This window comes from Manis pentadactyla, chromosome 14 (assembly GCF_030020395.1).
Source record: "Manis pentadactyla isolate mManPen7 chromosome 14, mManPen7.hap1, whole genome shotgun sequence".
In the NCBI taxonomy this organism is placed as follows: domain Eukaryota; kingdom Metazoa; phylum Chordata; class Mammalia; order Pholidota; family Manidae; genus Manis; species Manis pentadactyla.
The window spans coordinates 58,247,997-58,267,267 of record NC_080032.1 but is presented as its reverse complement, the minus strand read 5'-3'; the positions used below and the strand labels follow the sequence as shown (position 1 = coordinate 58,267,267).

At 46.6% G+C, this 19,271-nt stretch overlaps 1 protein-coding gene across 1 annotated transcript in view; it reads right to left on the bottom strand.

The window, feature by feature from the left end:
• Positions 1-19,271, bottom strand: part of LOC118923168 (voltage-dependent calcium channel subunit alpha-2/delta-4) — an 86,479-nt gene that overhangs the window by 589 nt on the left and 66,619 nt on the right. Inside the window, exons 24-27 of the mRNA XM_057491271.1 lie at positions 8,567-8,662; positions 6,508-6,635; positions 2,944-3,024; positions 374-491 (exon numbers count right to left, since the gene is read on the bottom strand). Coding sequence (XP_057347254.1) covers positions 374-491; positions 2,944-3,024; positions 6,508-6,635; positions 8,567-8,662 — 423 coding nt within the window. The remainder of the gene's footprint in view (positions 1-373; positions 492-2,943; positions 3,025-6,507; positions 6,636-8,566; positions 8,663-19,271) is intronic.

Sequence of the window (19,271 nt, the reverse complement as noted above, 5' to 3'; positions counted from 1 at the left end):
CTGCAGAGCACATCTGTAGCTGAGTGCAGCAATGCCCCCCCACCCGACAACTGCTGGCCTGACAGCACCGAGTGTGAGCCCCAGGCTGGTTTCCTGGCAGGAGGCAGTGTGGCTCTTGGAGTGGAGAAGGTGACCGGGAGGCCAGTCACTGCCCTGTGCCCTGTGGGTGCTCACCCAGCTTGAGTGCATCCATGTGGCAGGCAAGGTGGGCCTGTGTGGGAGGAAGCATGCATTTGCCCAGAGGACCCCACTGTGTATGGGAGGTGGGGGGAGGGCTCCCTATGAGCAGTGCAGGGGAATCTCTGTTGACCAGGTTCTATCGGCCCTGAGGAGTGGGGGGGTCTGCCAACATGAAGGAGGAGCCCCTGTTTACCTGTTACTGTCTTGTGCTTTCCAGACTGACTCCAGGGACAGGCAGATGACACTGGGCTTGTGCATATGACCCTCCTTGGGGCTTAGCAGCTGGGAAATCAGCATCATGTACTGGAGGGCTGTGGGTGGGGGAACCAGGAGCGGAGGTGGTGAGAGGGCAGGGCTGACCGGTCCACCCATGGGGCTGGACTTGCCGCTGGCTGACCAGGACTGGGCTGCTTGAGTCAGCAGTCTTCAGAGACCAAGACTGAATTTTCCCTTCCCAGGAGTCTTCCTTTGAGTGAGCAAGTTCCAGAGAGAAGTGAACCCCCAGGGTCCCCATTTCTGGAGTTCAGCTGGACTTCCAGCAGAACTGGGTGATTCGCCCTTCATAGGTGCTGATAACTGGGGGGTGCTGCCCTTCATAGCCCCAACAGTTAGAACAGACCTGAGAGGCAAGTCTTCCCCAAGGCCTGCTGCAGAAGCAGGGGACAGGACCTCCCTGGAGCCTGGTACAGGGCTGGGTAATTCAGAGATGTGTTATTCAAGTCACCCTTCTGGGTGCACACATGTTCTGTCAGCTGGGCCCGCTGGCACCTAGGCAGAGTTCTAAGGAGAGGGGCCCTCACGCAGCTCCAGACGGGAGACCCCCCGTGTGCAGGGCACGTGTGTATTACGGTATGTGTGCTAGAGATACACTTGTGCAGGTTACAGCACCACCTCATTATGCTTGGTGACATTCCTTAACAAGGTCTGGAGTGCATGAGAACTGAAAATGGATCCTGACCAAAAAGAGTTCTAGAAATTTGGCATAAACTGTGGATAAATTACCTGCTTAGGGAAGAAAATGATCCCTCCTCATCCATCTGCCCTTCCGTATGAACCCGTGGTGTCATACACGCATCTGACACATGGCTGGTTCTTGGAGCTGTCCAGGTGCCTGTCTCCTACCTTCTGCCCTTGCTCAGTGCACAAATCACACTTGCAGCCTGCCCACCAGACACCAGCTCACCCAGTCCTGGAGTGCACGGGCACACAGGCCTCAGTTTCCAGGGGATGAAACTCCCAGACACACACTGCCTTCCCTGCCTTGGGCTTTGGCCCCACTGGGCCCAGAATCAGGGAGGCTGAGCCCCAGGCCAGGGAGAGGAAATTAGAAAAGGAGACCCCTCCAAAAAAATTGAAGCATAAAGTCTCCAGCACCTCGTCTTTTCCCTGTCGCATCCACGCTCCCCAGAGTGCAGAGCGACTGTCTGCAATGAGTTTAACCAGAGGCACCAGGACACGGTTTCTATGGCAACCCCTTATAGCTCTAGTTCAGCTACGAGTTAAAAATGATATCAAATAATTGCAGAGTGCAGGAGAGCGCAGCCAGCAGCCTGACCCTGTGTTCCTTTTCTTTCCTGGTTTTCCTTCAGGTATGCGGGAGCAGAGAGTGCTCACACCACCGAGGAGCCGACAGACACAGACGCAGCTGGGACCATAGAACAGACTTTAGTGGAACCAGTTTGGGGTCAAAATTTGGCCTAGAAATGGGCCTGGAATTAGCATGCCATGGGCTCCATCTAAAAAGGCGGCTGAGATGGCACAGGTCCCTTCCAAAGGCAGCAGCTGTGCATCCTGATAACCAGTGACCCAAGTGTTGCCCAGCAAAGGTACCGAGCAAAGTCATTTCTCCCCCCACCTCTTATTCATAAGAGGTGAAAAGCAGACTCCCTGTGCCCTCCCTCTCAGAGGCAGGAAGAGGGTGGGACAGTCTCTGCCCAAGCCCAGCTTGCCCCTCCCACCTGCTCTGCCCTGGATTCAGCCCCGGATGGGGGAGTTGCCCTACCCCTGCCTACCCCACCCACTCCAGCTGCTGACTGGCCAGGGGCTGGGGTGTAAGACGGGGCCTGATGCAAGGATCCCCGCTGGCCAGTGCCTGAGTGCCCGTTGGTCCGCCCCACTTTCAGAGCACTGGGTGCGCTCATCACATTTGAGGCCAATCGCTACACAGGGTAGTGATCTTGGGCCTTGAAGAGAGGCCATCTGAGTTCACATCCAGGCTTTGTTATTGGCTGTGGGACTTTGGGCACATAACTTTGCCATGTCTCAGTTTCCTCATCTGCCAAAGGGAGCCCCCCTCATGGATCGCCCTGAGGGCTAGCCGTGCCCGGGGTGCTGTTGGGCACACATGCTGGGCTGCTCCTTTAGGATCTGAGGCACAGGCCAGTTCTCTCTGCAGTGGGTACCAGACCGAGGCGACAGAGGAAGGAAGCAGCAAACAGAAGGCGAAAGGAATATCTGGCCTGTGTGACCTTGAGCACATCTCTTCACCTCTCTCGGAGGCCACATTGCACGACCATGTGCAAAGTCGTCTGAATTCTGTGCCCATGTCGTCAAAATTTACTTACTTCTCATTTTATGTTTTATAAACAAATGGCTTGGGAAGACTCCATCCTCCCATCCCACATTTCCCCTGGAAGATCAGAGTCAGAAGGTGGTACCACTGCAGACCATGGGCAGGGGATCCCGTTGTTGCTGGGTGCCTTATCTTGACCTTGACTCGACCCTGCCTGGCCTCAGGGGCACAGAGGGAAGGGAGGCTCCTACCTGCGGCAATGGCTGTCTTCTTGTCCATGGTCACGGCTATGGCTGTGCTTGCAGTTACTGCCACTGGCTTGCCCGGACTTCCTGGGGAAACAAAAATGGCCAAGTCACTTTCTCCACACCTGGGGAGGAAAGTGCTGTGGCTGGGCAGGATGAGAAGACCATAAGCCCAGGCGAGGACAGTCCTTGAGAAGCGGGGGTGGGGGTTCAGGCAAGGTGTCATTGCGGCACTGTCAATCATGGTCACTGCCTGACTCCCTGTGCACATCTGAACCTGCCAGATGAATATGTCATGGCCTCTGCCGCCTGCACAATGCGGTGCTGTTCGCATCACCAGGACATGGTGGGTTTGCCCTGTCTCAGGGCAGCAGAACTGTGTGCTTGCTGCCGCCTCACTGGAGCTCAGGGACCCTGCTGTGACCTGTCCTACTGACACGTGTTGCACCAGACTTGTTTTGCACCAAACTTCCTAGCAGAAGGACAGGCTATGTTTCAGGACTTGGTGGAGGCTGATCCCGGGTTGTCCCTCGTCAGCCACATGCGTCAGGGAGATACTGACAGCCTTTCCAGGAAGCCAGATGCCAGGGTGGGCTACACGGGGCACTGAGGTGCTCCCTGAGTGCCAGTCACTGGCTGACCTGCCACCCCCAGCACCAGTACCCACCAAGCCTTCCACTTGCTTTACAGCTGGTTTCGGCCCTCATGGGATGCTCTGCTAGGCTCCTGGAGGGTAAGGGGCTTGCCAGAAGTTGCCTCTTCCACTTCTTCTAGGAGCACCAGGCCACCATGGGCACAGAATTCAGGCGGCAATTTCAGCTCTGCATTAAAACCTTGAGCTTTCTGGCTCAAAGGTGATGCAGGCTTCTTAACTCTCTCGGTCCACAGACCTGCACTAACTTTCAAAAGCATTCTGGGATATGGGTCAAATTCCACTACTAAAAATTCTAAGGGGCAAAATTTTATCACGAGAATGTCTTTATGCCAAATGTTGCTTGAAACAAACAGGTCAGAAGACTCATGTGTGGTGATTATTATTACAGTGTCAGTTGTAATGAAATTAAATTAACTACTGGTTTCTTGTATCTGCTCTTTTGCTAAGATTACCCATCATGACTTTCTGTAATCAAATACCTCACAGAAATCTAAAATTACTCTGTTCTAGGAGTTTACAATGTGCAAAGTCGTCCTTGACTCTAGGAATTCGCCACGATGAGGCTGCGGAGGACTGCAGTAGGAAGAGAAGTCGGATTCCTCACCTTGCTTCTAGAAATGTGTAGAAGACACTGATGTAGCTGACCCCCTGCAGTGTTCTTCAGGGCTGCAGGCTGCTTCCCAGGACAGACCTCCCATTCTAAGTGTGCTCCACAGGCTTGTAGGAAACAACCAGGTGGAGGTGTAGGGCCCCAGTGCCACAGTCTCTGGGGTGATCAGGAATTTCAGTGCCTGGATCACCTAGCAGCTGCCGGGTCCAGCACCTGAGGTGAGTGGGCAAGCTCCCATGTGCTGGTGGGCAGGGCCAGGGCTTGGCCCAGGAAGAGGTGGGCTGTGGAGATGGGTGTAAAAGGCCTGAGCCACGTGGGCATTGGTGAGGCTCTGCTCTACCCTGGCAGGTTTCTCAGGTGCTGACTGCAAGAGACAGCTCTGTGTGGGCAGAACTTAGCTCACCAGGCCCCAGGCAAAGGGCAGCAGGGTCAGCCCAGGGAGGCAGGGGAAGCCTCGGCCGAGTCCCACCACCCCAACCCAAGCAGAATGAAATTACTGTAGTTGCTTTTCTCTGCAGGAGGAATGGGAGTGTGCAGAGGTGTCTGCATGTCTAAGCATGCGCGTGAGCTAAGCCAGCCAGCGAGAGTGTGAAGACAGCCCCGCTCCTGCCTCCCCAGCCAACCGCCCCTTCCTGGGGTGCCAGCTTTCCTCTCTTCTCCTTGCAGCTCTGCTCCCCACCCACCTGCCCTCCTACCTTGCAGCCACAAAAAGCTCCCCGGCAGCCAGCAGGCTTGGTCCCGGGGGCAGTGCAGCAGGAAGGAGGCCATCCCCGTGGGCTGGGGGCAGGGCCAGGGCCTTGCCCCAGAGACCACCCCGTGGGAGCTCCTCCTCGGGGACCCCCGGTGCCACTGCAGATGGTGCCAGGAAGGAGGAGCTGCCTCTTTCTGACTCAGGGTGGGCAGCGTGGGGAAGGGAGTGTCACCCTGGCTTTGAGAACCTCCCAAGTGGCTTTCCCAGGGATGACAGTGCTCACACCCTCGCCTTCCTGCCTACACTCAGGGCCTCTGGGCAGTGAAAGGACCTGGACTCTGCTGGGCAGACCTGGGTCTTAGCCTGGACCTCTCTGAACCTCAGATTCTCCCCATGTAAGAAGAGGGGTGATAACAACCCTTACAGAGTTGCGTGGTTGTGTGAACAAGCTACATGTGGAAATCTTTTGTAAAGCGCAGTACTGATGCATTGGGTCTGGGGACAAGCATAGGATGGAGAGGTGGGCTTAAACACAGGCAGAAGAGGCATGGAGAGGGCACAGAGGGCACCTCCTTCCTGCTCTTGTAGCCCCAGGGCCTCCCCAGCTGTAGCCTGGGGCATTGCTTGGTCAACTACAGGGAGGGGCGGAAGTGGTAGCTGGAGGGGTTCTGGGTGGGGAGCATCTGAAGAGGAAGCGCAGCTCTCCATTCCAAGGAGGTGCCCAGCCCCCCTTCCAGGCCCCGGTCCCCCACTCCCTGCTCACTCCTTCCTGGATGGGGATGCCCTCTGGACCCTCCCTTCTGCAGGGCGGAAGGTTTGCTCTGTTGTGGAGTCCCTCAACCTTCCCAGGCCACAGTCTCTCTAAGAGGCTGAGGCTAGGTACCCTGAGAGCGCCTTTCTGTTATTTTTTGTGATTTTCTTGGTGCACTGTTAAAGTCACTTAATTTTTCTTTTTTGGGTCATTTTTCAAAGTAGGGGCTGGGCTAGGGAGGTGGTGCCAGCAGCTCTGAAGCCCTTCTAGGCCCCTGGATTTGCTGGCTTGTCCAGTCTCGGCTGCCCTGTTGCCTACCCTTCAAGCTGGGAGGGCCCAGTTACCCCCAGGGGTTCCTGCCCCTGGGAGACTCCAGGGAGAGAAGGCCAGCCTACTTCCTCTGGGTAGGAAGAGCCCCGGCAGGAGGTGGGCTCCATGAGCACTGCAGTCCCCTGGCGGAGTGAAGTCTGTTACTTTTATCTGGGTGGTTGAAAAAACTTTCAAAGACACTCAAATGTTTAGAAATAGGAGAATCTTAGAGATGGACTCTTCCAGGATCTTCCTATTTGGGACTGGAGCTAGAATCCAGCTCTTCTTGACTTATGATCAAACCTCTCATTCCATGCTGGATCTTTAAGTGCCACGTCTGACTGCCGACTAGGGAATAAAATAACCCCCTGTATTCAGGGCAAAGGCCGGGGTGGCCAAGGCAGGGCCAGCTTCCTCAAGCTCCTCCATGTATCAGGAGGGAAGGTAGGAGGGGACCTGGAGGCGGGCGGTCCTGTTCCACACCTCCTCCTGTTCCCCTGTGAAGGGGAGGGAGGTCCCGGCTCAGGCCCCAGCAGCACTGCCAGGTGGGCTACCTGGTTCCTCTGCAGGGCGCAGGCTGAAGACAAAGCTGCCTGCAGGCTGCTCCGCAGCCCGGCGGTACCACAGAGGGAAGCGGTCCATGGTGAAAATGCTGGCCTCATCTTCAGGAGTCAGGAACTTCCTGCAAACAGAAAAGAGTTGGAAGCTCCCCCCAAATCTGGGGGCACGTTCATGTTCATATCCGTTTGCTTCTTCATACAAGGTCACCTTGTCTGGGACTAGGCAGAGATCATCCTGTGCTTTGGGAGAGCAGGTAGGAAATACTAGCCCCTAAACTGATATTGCCCCAGACAAGGTTCCCAGCAATCTTTGCCTTCTCCACAATCAGACGCTGCTGCATCCGATGGCACACGCACAGCCAGAAGAGGAAGAGGGCCTGTGTGCTCAGAGGGTACTTCCCTTTTCATGCAAACTCCTTTGCCTGCTGGTTTCTTTCTCTGGATGTAGCCTAATTTCCTTCTGTCTTCTTAACTACCATGTCTGAGTGAGGAAACTGTGTAGCCCACTCTATCACTGCACCAACAGAGGGGCAAAACTTCCCCCAAATGGTTACTTCAGAAGTCATTACCCTAGGATTTAGATGGCATGATCAGTTTTCTGTTTTGGGCAGTTTAACCTCGCCAATTATGGTTTTGCATTCTCTGAGCACACACCAGCTGAGGGGTGAAGCAGAGCGGGAGGCAGGGAGGAGCTGGTGGGGGGTTCAAAAAGCTACTGTGGGCACCCCACAAGGTGGTTTGACTTTAAGGGTGCTTGGCTGACGTGTTTCAGAAGCCGGCCAGCCCCGTTGCACACTTCCTGGGCTGCAGGTCACGTTGCAGCCTAGGTGCCGAGTGTATGCGCCTGTTTGTGGTGGCTGAGTTGGTACTCGGGAAGGTCTATCTGTGTGGAGCTTTCCCTCTTCGTCCTTAGAAGGTCTTAGAGGGGACAGGGGAGTGCTGAGAACGTCCCGCACCCGTGTCATGGTTTCACCCTGTCTGGTCCTGGCCAGAGACAGGGACGTACAATTTTCTGACTGAGGGTGGGAGTTTAAGGAAGCATGAGTGTGTGGCATGCTGGAGGGGACAGTGGGCTTGGGGGGCAGTTCAAGGCCTTAGGGTGAGGCCACCGCTTATGAGCAGATCTGGCCCATCTGGGTTGTAGCTGCGGCCACAGTGGGGCCATGGAAAAGGCTGAGTTGAGTGCCTCCTGTCTCCAGCTCTCCAGGAAGGAGGGGAGGAGGGGATGGAAGAGCAACACATCTTTCCTAGAAAGCCTCAGCTCTCCAGCAAGCATGGGCCTGCTGGTCCTGGAGGGTCAGGTGACGGCCTCCGAAGCTGGGTGCCTGGTTTGGTACGAGGCACAGCAGGCGGGCAGGAGGCAGGGGCGGGCGGGCCAGGTCTGCTCCGGAGCCACTTGCTGCCCTGCCCCAGGTGCCTGGTGGCCCCTGCCTATTTGAGTCTCATGGTTTGCAGGGCCCCCTTCTCTGGGGACCCTGTCACCTCACTTCTGGGGGAGGGTCCCTGGCTGCTGGTCCCTGGCCACCACAGCACCCCCAAGAATTGGGCTGTGCTTGGAGCAGGGTTTCTCGGCGTCAGCACTGTTGGCATTAGCTCCCAGACACCTGTTGGGGGGCATCTTTGGCACCGTAGCAGCCCCCTGGCCTCCACACACTCAGTGCCAGGAGCAAACACCCCTCCCCAGTTGTGACAACTAAAAATGTCACCAGGTACTGCCAAATGCCCTGGTGGGGAGGGGATGGGGACACAGCCAAATGCCCTGGGGGGTGGATGGGAACACAGCCAAATGCCCTGGGTGGGGGGAAGTGGGGAGGGGACACAGCCAAAGATTTATCCTGTCACTAGAGACTGTCCCTGGGGGTTGGGGGAGACAGTTCCCAGGTTTCCTTCTATGGAAGTGAATCTCTGATTAACCCTTCCAACCTCCAGGTCTCAGCCTCCCTTGTCTCTGACTGGCCACCCTCCCTGTTCTGCTAGTGGCACCGGACCCCAGCCTGCAGACCCCTACTACCCCACTGCAGGGATCTGCTCCGGGGTGCCCAGCAGAACTCACCTGTCAGAGACCTTCTCAGAGCCCACAAACAAGCTGCTTCTGAGGAGGCCGGCCCTGGTGCCCAGGAAGGCCATGTCCACCACGTGCTCGGACTCCCTGCAAGGCAGACAGAGCAGGCGCCATCACCATGGGGCAGTGGCAGGTGCCGGACCATGGCCCCCTTAGCACCCTGCCCCATCAGACTGGGCAGGGGACAGGCAGGGTGCTCTCTTGAGGGGATTCATGCATACCCACTGCCCATCTGCTGAAAGCTCTTTTCACAGATATACTTTATTACTGATGTGGAAAGGGGAGGAGCACACCCTGTCCACATCCACTCCAGAACCCCAGGGGCCTGATAACCTTGCCAGCAAGACTGCAGAGAAAAAAATTCACTAGCTAGCTGGAGTGTAACTTATTTTTCTCATGTTCTCAAAGTCACACTGCTATGGTGATGGCACAGGGTGGGAGTCAACACTTGTTTTTCTGTTTTTGTTTAAATATTTCAGCTTTCTAGTATAGATGACATAAAATTATTAGATATTTAAAGTGTACACAGTGATTTGATATATGTGTACATTGTGAAAGGATTTCACTTCTAGTTAATTAATACACCCATCATCTCACATATTTATCTTTTTTTGTGATAACATTAAAGTTTTCTCTTAGTGAAAGATCAGTGCACCCCTATGTTAATCGCAGCACTATTTACAATAGCCAAGAATTGGAAGCAACCTAAATGTCCATCGATAGATGAATGGATAAAGAAGATGTGGTACATATACACAGTGGAATACTACTCAGCCATAAGAAAAGGGCAAATCCAACCATTTGCAGCAACATGGATGGAGCTGGAGGGTATTATGCTCAGTGAAACAAGCCAAGTGGAGAAAGAGAAATACCAAATGATTTCACTTATCTGTGGAATATAAGAACAAAGGAAAAACTGAAGGAACAAAATAGCAGCAGAATCACAGAACTCAAGAATGGACTAACAGATACCAAAGGGAAAGGGACTGGGGAGGATGGGTGGGTAGGGAGGAATGGGGGGGGAGAAGAAGGGGGGTATTAAGATTAGCATACATACATGGGGGGTGGGAGAAAGGGGAGGGCCATACAACACAGAGAAGGCAAGTAGTGATTCTACAACATTTTGCTATGCTGATGGACAGTGACTGTAAAGGGGTTTATAGGGGGCACCTGGTATAGGGGAGAGCTTAGTAAACATAATATTCGTCATGTAAGTGTAGATTAGTGATACCAAAAAAAAAAAAAAGGGCAGTTCCTGTGTGGTAACCTCCAATGAGTTCTACACAAGAGTATAAAGGGCATATAAAAGTGTAGGCAAAGGGTCTGTTTGTGTTTATACAGAGGATCAAAGCCTAATTGGGCTACCCCGAAAATGAACTAAGATACGATATGAAAAAGAACTTCCAACATCAGCACTCTCTGGAAGACTCATGCCAAAAGATGATCATCAAAAAACCCCAACAAAGATCCACGCACTGCTACAGCTGTAGATGCACTCATCCCACCAGTTCCTGGACTTGCCATGGGAATGAGGAAGGAGATATCTAAGCTGGCCTGTGCATACAGTAAAACAACAAATTGGACTGGATCTATACTGTTGGAACTCAACCAAGAATTAGGAGAAGTGCAAATTGTAGCGCTCCAAAATCTTACAACTACAGACTATTTACTGTTAAAAGAACATAAGGCCCCGGAAGATGACTGGTTAGCCAGAGACGGGTAAGATTCCTCAAGGGAGGAACAACCTAAGACAGGCACAGTCGCAGGGGGGTCATCAGGTGAGAAATTGGGGATCAACAGAGGTGAGGCTTAGAACCTCACCCCCCCTGTTCTGAGAGAAATCTTCTGCATACGTGGATGTTTTATTGCCCTTGTCTAGCTTGGATTAACACATAGTCTACAGGCACACACTTGATCATCTACATTTGCTCTCTTACAACACTGAACTATGTTTTCTACCTTTATCTTGTATCTACCTACCACTTCAGCATTTTATTAAGAATAATAATAATAAAGAGAGAAATGTGGTATCCACATATAAATCAAGTATAAAAATCAAATGAGTATTCATATTTGAATTGTTTATAGTTCATAATGCATGAGCAAAACCGAAGGTTTCTGTGATGGCTGCCCTTGTACTGTTCACCATGTAAGAACTTATTCCCCATGTAAGAACTTGTTTGTTATGCCTCAGAAGATTGGAGACTGATGAAAATTAGGCTTGGGGTGGATTAATGATTGTGCATTGAGCATTGACTCCCCTATACAGAATTTTATTGTTGTTAACAACCATTTGATCAATAAATATGAGAGATGCCCTCACACACACACAAAAAAAAGTATACACTTCCAATGGTAAAATAATAAGTAACCAGGATGTAATGAATATAGTCAAGATATTGTAACAGCTTGGTATGGTGATAGCTGGTACCTAGAATTGTCATGTATATAAATGTTGAATCACTATCTTGTATACCTGAAACTAATGTAATGTAATACCGTGTGTCAACTACCCTTCAATAAAAAAATAATTATCTACAAAAAAAAAAGTTTTCTCTTAGTTAATTGCAATTATACAATATAGTGGTATCCACTATATTCACCATGCTATACACCAGACCCTCAGACCTTCATCGTCTTATAGCTGAAAGTTTGTGCCTTTTTACTGACATCACCACCAACCTCCAAGAGCCTATAGCAACTATTTTTCTACTTTGTTTCTGTGAGTTTGGATTTTTTGTTTGTTTGTTTGTTTAGATTCCACATACCAGTGAGCTCATGCAGCATTTGTCTTTCTCTGCCTGGCTTATGTCACTCAGCATAATGCCCTCAAGGTCCATCCATGTTGTCACAAGAGGCAGGATTTCAACCTTTTTTATCGTTGAATAATATTCCATTGTATATATATCATATCCTCTTTATCCTTCTTTCATCCATTGGTGACATATTGTTTCTATATCTTGGCTGTTGTTGTTAATGATGCTTCAGTGAACATGGGGGTACAGCATCTTTTTGATATTTTGTTTTTATTTTCTTTGGATAAATACCCAGGAGTAGAATTGCTGGATTGTATGGTAGTTCCATTTGTAATTTTTTGAGGATCCTCCACACTGTTTTTCATAGTGGCCGCACCAATTTACATTTCCAGCAACAGTGCACAAGGGTTTCTTTTTCTCCACATCCTCACCAACACCTGAATCTGTTGTCTTTTTGATGATACCCATTCATTCTAACAGGTGTGAGGTGGTATTTTATTGTGGTTTTGATTTGCCTTTCCCTTATGATTAGTGACGTTGAGCACCTTTTCATGTACATAGTGGCCATTTGTAGATCCTCTTTGGAAAAATGTCTATTTGGTTCCTCTGTCCATTTAAAAAAATCAGATTGTTTTGCTGCTATTAGGTTCTTTATGTACTTTGGATATTAACCCCATATCAGATATATGATTTTCAAATATTTTCTCCTATTCTGTAGGGAGAAATTTCATTTTGTTGATGATTTCTTTTTGCTATGCACAAGGTTTTTGGTTTTTGTGTAGTGCCATTTGTTTATTTTTGCTTTTGTTTCCTTTGCTTTTGATATCAAATCCAAAAAATCATTGTCAAGATTGATGTCAAGGAACTTACCCACTACATTTTCTTCCAGGAGTTTATGCTTTCAAGTCTTACATCCAATTCTTTAATCTATTTTGACTTGATTTTTTATATGGTGTAAAGCAGGGGTCCTGTTGATTCTTTTACATGTGGCTGTCTGGTTTTTTCCAAGAGCACTTATTAAAAAGACTATCCTTTCCCCGTTATATATTCTTGCCTCCTTTGTTGTCAATTAATTGACCGTGTATGCATGAGTTTGTTCCTGGGCTTTCTAATCTGTTCCCTTGATCTATGTTTTATGCCAGCAACAGTATAAAAGCAGATTACTCTTGCTTTGTAATATAGTTTGAAACCAGGACACATGCTGCCTTTGGCTTTGTTCTTTCTCAAGATTGCTTTGGCTATCCAGAGTCTTTTGTGGGTCCATACAAATTTTAGTTTTTTCTATTTCTGTGAAAAATGCCATTGGAATTTTCATAAAGATTGCATTCAATCTATAGATTGCTTTGGGTAGTATGAGCATTTTAACAATACTAGTTCTTCTAATCCATGGGCATGGAATATCTTTCCATTCATTTGTGTCTTCTTCAGTTTCTTTCATCAGTGTCTTATAGTTTTCAGTGTACAGGTCTTTCAACTGTTCAGTTAATTTATTCCTAGGCATTTTATTCTTTTGATGTAGTTATAAATGAGATTATTTCCTTAATTTCTCTTTCTGATAGTTTATCAGTGTACAGAAACACAAGTGATTTTTATAAACTGATATTTTATCCTGCAAATTTATTGACTTATTAGTTCTAACAGGTTTTGTGTGTGTGTGTGTGTGTGCGCGCACGCGAATGCAGTCTTTAGGGTTTTCTGTATATATCACGTCATCAGCAAAAAAGAGTGTTTTACTCTTTCCTTTCCAGCTTAGATGCCTTTTATTTCCTTTCCTTGCCTAAGTACTTTGGCTAGGACCTCCAGTACTGTGTTGAATAAAAGTGGTGAGAGTGGGCATCCTTGTCTTGTTCCTTGCCTTAGAGGACAAGCTTTCAGCTTTTCACTGTTTTCACCATTGAATAAGCTGTTCCTTGTGGGCTAGTCATATATGGCTTTTATTTAATCACTTCTAACTTTATTAATATTATCATCCTTAACCCAGTTTATAACAGGCTATTATCCAGTTTCTCTCGGGGCCTGGACCAGTGTTTTTAGTGAGTGTATATAATAGGCAATACCCAAAGCATTGCCCAGGGGAAGAGTTTTTTTCATCAAGGCTCAGTTGTGTGACTCAGGATTTCCCCAGTGGAATTCTTGATGGAGGCTGCACGAAAACAGTATCCTGAGCTGCATTAAAACACTTGGTCTATAGTCTAGAGACCAAGAGGAGTCTCTAGGGGAGACTGGGGAGAGGAGTGAGCACATCAGACACTAATGACGTGCCAAAGTCCCCGGCTGCGGCCGCCTCCCAAACTGAAAAATGTGCCTTGGGCTAGCCAATCCTCAAGCCGCTGTAAATCTAAGCTCTACCTCCCCCTACCTTCTTTAAAAACTTGCTGCCTGCCCTGCTGGGCATGACTTTCCCAGCCTCCATTTGTGTAGACTGAGAAACCTCGCCTGGGAATTGTGCTCAAATAAACTACCTGGCCCTTTGTTGCCTCTCTTCGCCTGCTTATTTTGGCTAGAATTTATCTTACACTATTTGCTTTATGGAGCTATATAACTTGAGAACAACAAGGCCAATATTGTTTCCAGCAATGTGGGTACTGAACACAGTTTAAGATTTTATTTATTTAGTATTTACAGTTCTGTGCTTTCAAATCCCTTGAAAGAATTCACCTATGGATGGTTATTTCATCAACTTGATATATACCTAGGCTTATTTGCCTTATTTGCTTTCAATTTTTTAGAGCTTATTTTTTAAATTTAATTTTGTTTTATGATACAAAGCATTTATATAGTTTCAAAGCCAACTACCCAAAATAAAGCATATTCAGAAGAGTCTGTCTTCATCCCCTTGTTTTTTCACTCTTTCTGTAAGTAACCTTTTATTTCTTTATTTATTGTTCCATTAAAAATATGTATATATATGTACCTGTGTACATATATGTGTATATATTTATAAGTAACTATGAAAACATATTTACATTTCCTTTTTTTATATAAATAGTGTGGGTGTTATACACACTTTTCTCCACTTTTGAGATCATTCCAGAGTAGTATATACAGATATTTCTTATTTTTTATAGTACATAGTATTCCATTATGTGGATCTACATGGTTTATTTGACCAGACTCCTACTGACGAACATTCAAGTTATTTCCGATCTTTTACTATGATAAATGATGCTGCAATGAGCAGCTTGTGTGTTTATCTTTTCTTGTTTTCACAGGTAAATCTTTGGGATATATTCCTAGAAGTGGGGTTGCTGGGTCAAAGTGTAAATGCACACGTAATTTTGTTAGATCTTATCAAATTCCTCTCTATAGGCTTTGAAACATTTTGTGCTCCCAGTGACAGTACCGAGCAGCACCTGGTTCCCCACCGCCTGCCCAACCACGCGCGTCCACAGACTCAAAGTGCCAGCAATCTGGCAAGTGACAAATGCATCTTGGTGCTGCTTTAACTTGCATTCCTTTTATTATGACCTAGATTGAGCCATTTTCATATATTTAAGAACTGACCGCACATATTCTCTGTGAGGTGTCCTTATTGCTCGGTCCTTTTCCCTTAAAGTCTTTGCTCTTCCCTAGTTTTGAAGTTCTTTATCATGAATACGTGATATCTGGAGAGTGACCTTTTACTTGTTTTATATGTTGCAAGTGTATTTCTGGTTTCTCATTTCTCTTTTCACCTTGCTCATGTTTTTATTTTTGCCAAGTAAACATTTTTATGTTGTTAAATTTATCAGTCATTCCCTTACTGTTTCTGCATTTTGAGTCATCATTGGGAAAGGTTCCCCACTCCTAGATTTAGAGCAGTTGGCTCATGTTTTCTTTTAGTACTTACATGGTTTCATTTTTTACATTTAAATCTCTGAGTCATTTGGACTTCATCCAGGTGTATGGTGTGAGGAAAGAATACATTTTTATCATTCTCCATATGGCTTTCAAACAAGTTATTAAAAAAATACATCTTTCCCTCACTGATTTCTCATATATGAAATTTCCACATGCATTTAGATGAATTTCTGGATTTCTCTCTTCTGTTTCCTTGGTCTCCCTATCTATGTCTGTGTCAATACAACATTTTATAAAGTGTAGAGATTTTATAATATGTTTCCATATGTTGGTAGGATCAACCTTCCGTATTGCTTTTCTTTTTCAGAGATGTCCTGATTATTCTTGCCTGTTCTTCCAAATGAACTTTATGATCAATTTATCTGGATCCAGAAAAATAGTGATGGCATTTTTTATTGGGGTTGAATTTAATTTATAAATTAACTTAGGGAGGATTAATATTGTTGGGATGTTGAGTCTTCCTATTTAAAAACACTGTCTTTCCATTTGTTCAAGACTACTTCTGTTTCTTTAAGGAGTGTTTTATAATTTTCCTTATGTAACTTTGGGACGCTTATAGCTTTTGTCTAGGTATTTTATTTTTTGGTCTCCTAAATGGGACTTCTCACATAATATTCTTTATCTGTTTGTATAGATGAAGGTTATTAAATATTTTTGAATGCTTACATTAAAACCTTCTTTTTTACTAAATCCCTTTTTGTTTATAGTAGTTTTCCAATTAATTCTTTTGGGGTTTCAAGTATGTAATCAGATCATCTTCTTAAAAGACATAATTAACTTCTTTCTCACTGCTTCTACGTGGCTCTCTCATCTGCCTGCACTGACTGGCACCCTCTGGCCTTGCGAAGTAGCCGTGAGGACCGTGGGTGGCACCTTCTTTCCTGTCCTTGGTGAGAGCCTCCAGCCCCACTCAGAGGTTGATTTTCAGGCTCAGGTCAATTTAAATTTTACTGAATGGCTTTTAAAAACATGCATTGATGTTAATATTTGTGCGGATATCTTTCTGGCATTTATGCACATGACTGAATGACTCCTCCGAGCCCCGTCATTATGGCACGACAGGTCCATGGTTCGCCTTTTCTCATGCACACCGTGGCCCTGGCATTGGTTTCTCTGTATTTCTCAGCACTGAACACATCTCTGGCCAATCTCTGAACCTGAAAAGATGAAGATTAAGCCCCTTCCATCCGAACCTAGGGATTCATCCCCCTCCCTAGAAGTCTGTGAGTCTAGACTGGAACCAGCCACCTGGTTTTGACCAGCTCTGCCATTTGCGAGGCCTGTGGCCTCAGGCAGGTGCCGCTCTCTCTGGGCCTCGGTCTCCTTGCCTGTGAAGGGTGGAACGTAGGGTGGCTGTGGATCAGTGGGTTATAATACACTGAGTACTTAGGACATGGCCTGGCCCCCGGTATTCTTGTTCTTTCTTTGGTTATACTTAATTTGGTATAGTTAACAGATTCATATTGTTCAAAATTGTGCCAAAAGGGCCTGTAGTGAAAAGTCCCTTCTATCCGTGTTTCCCATTTTTCTAACCAGGAGCAATGGATGGGAACTGCTTCCTACACAGCCTTCCACAGACACTGTATCTGTAACACAGATACTGAGCTTTCCTGCTTCTCACGGAAATGCTGGTGTACTGTGCACAGCATTCTGCATCTTGCTCTTTTTTTGTTGTTATCATTAATCTACAATTACATGAAGAACATTATGTTTACTAGGCTCTCCCCTTCACCAAGTCCCCTGGACAAACCCCATTACAGTCACTGTACATCAGCGCAGTAAGATGCTGTAGAATTACTACTTGTCTTCTCTGTGTTGCACAGCACCTCCTTGCCCCCACCCCACACATTATACATGCTAATCGTAATGCCCCCTTTCTTCTTCCCTGCCCTTATCCCTCCCTTCCCACCCATCCTCCCCAGTCCCTTTCCCTTTGGTAACTGTTAGTCCATTCTTGGGTTCTGTGACTCTGCTGCTGTTTTGTTCCTTCAGTTTTTCTTTGTTTTTATACTCCACAGATGAGTGAAATCATTTGTTATTTGTCTTTCTCCGCCTGGCTTATTTCACTGAGCATAATACCCTCTAGCTCCATCCATGTTGTTGCAAATTGTAGGATTTGTTTTCTTCTTATGGCTGAGTAATATTCCATTGTGTATATGTACCACCTCTTCTTTATCCATTCATCTACTGATGGACATTTAGGTTGCTTCCATTTATCGGCTATTGTAAATAGTGCTGCGATAAACAAAGGGGTGCATCTGTCTTTTTCAAACTGGGCTGTTGCATTCTTAGGGTAAATTCCTAGAAGTGGAATTCCTGGGTCAAATGGTATTTTTATTTTGAGTATTTTGAGGAACCTCCATACTGCTTTCCACAATGGTTGAACTAATTTACATTCCCACCAGCAGTGTAGGAGGGTTCCCCTTTCTCCACAACCTCACCAACATTTGTTGTTGTTTGTCTTTTGGATGGTAGCCATCCTTACTGGTGTGAGGTGATATTTCATTGTAGTTTTAATTTGCATTTCTCTGATAACTAGCGATGTGGAGCACCTTTTCATGTGTCTGTTGGCCATCTGAATTTCTTCTTTGGAGAACTGTCTGTTCAGCTCCTCTGCCCATTTTTAAATTGGATTATTTGCTTTTTGTTTGTTGAGGTGCATGAGCTCTTTATATATTTTGGATGTCAACCCTTTATCAGATCTGTCATTTATGAATATATTCTTCCATACTGTAGGGTACGTTTTGGTCTATTGATGGTGTCCTTTGCTGTACAGAAGCTTTTCAGCTTGATGTAGTCTCACTTGCTCATTTTTGCTTTTGTTTTCCTTGCCCGGGGAGATATGTTCATGAAGTAGTCGCCAATGTTTATGTCCAAGAGATTTTTGCCTATGTTTTTCTCTAAGAGTTTTATGGTTTCATGATTTACATTCAGGTCTTTGATCCATTTCGAATTTACTTTTGTGTATGGGGTTAGACACTGATCCAGTTTCATTCTCTTACATGTAGCTGTCCACTTTGCCAGCACCATCTGTTGAAGAGACTGTCATTTCCCCATTGTATGTCCATGGCTCCTTTATCATATATTAATTGACCATATATGTTTGGGTTAATGTTTGGAGTCTTTATTCTGTTCCACTGGTCTGTGGGTTTATTCTTGTGCCAGTACCAACTTTGTCTTGATTATTGTGGCTTTGTAGTAGAGCTTGAAGTTGGGGAGCGAGATCCCCCCACTTTATTCTTCTTTCTCAGGATTGCTTTGGCTATTCAGGGTCTTTAGTGTTTTCATATGAATTTTTGAGCTATTTGTTCCAGTTCGTTGAAGAATGCTGTTGGTAATTTGATAGGGATTGCATCAAATCTGTATATTGCTTTGGGCAGGGGCCATTTTGACGATATTAATTCTTCGTAGCCAGGAGCATGGGATGAGTTTCCATTTGTTAGTGTCCTCTTTAATTTCTCTTAAGTGTGTCTTATAGTTTTCAGGGTATAGGTCTTTCACTTCTTTGGTTAGGTTTATTCCTAGGTATTTTATTCTTTTTGATGCAATTGTGAATGGAATTGTTTTCCTGATTTCTCTTTCTATTGGTTCATTGTTAGTGTATAGGTAAGTCACAGATTTCTGTGTGTCAATTTTGTATCCTGCAACTTTGCTGTATTCCAATATCAGTTCCAGTAGTTTTGGAGTGGAGTCTTTAGGGTTTTTTATGTACAATATCATGTCATCTGCAAATAGTGACAGTTTGACTTTTTCTTTACCAATCTGGATTCCTTGTATGTCTTTGTTTTGTCTGATTGCCGTGGCTAGGACCTCCAGTGCTATGTTAAATAACAGTGGGGAGAGTGGGCATCCCTGTCTTGTTCCCGATCTCAGAGGAAAAGATTTCAGCCTCTCGCTGTTCAGTATAATGTTGGCTGTGGGCTTATCATATATGGCCTTTATTATGTTGAGGTACTTGCCCTCTATACCCATTTTGCTAAGAGTTTTTATCATGAATGGATGTTGAATTTTGTCAAATGCTTTTTCAGCATCTATGGAGATGATCATGTGGTTTTTGTCCTTCTTTTTGTTTATGTGGTGGATGATGTTGATGGATTTTC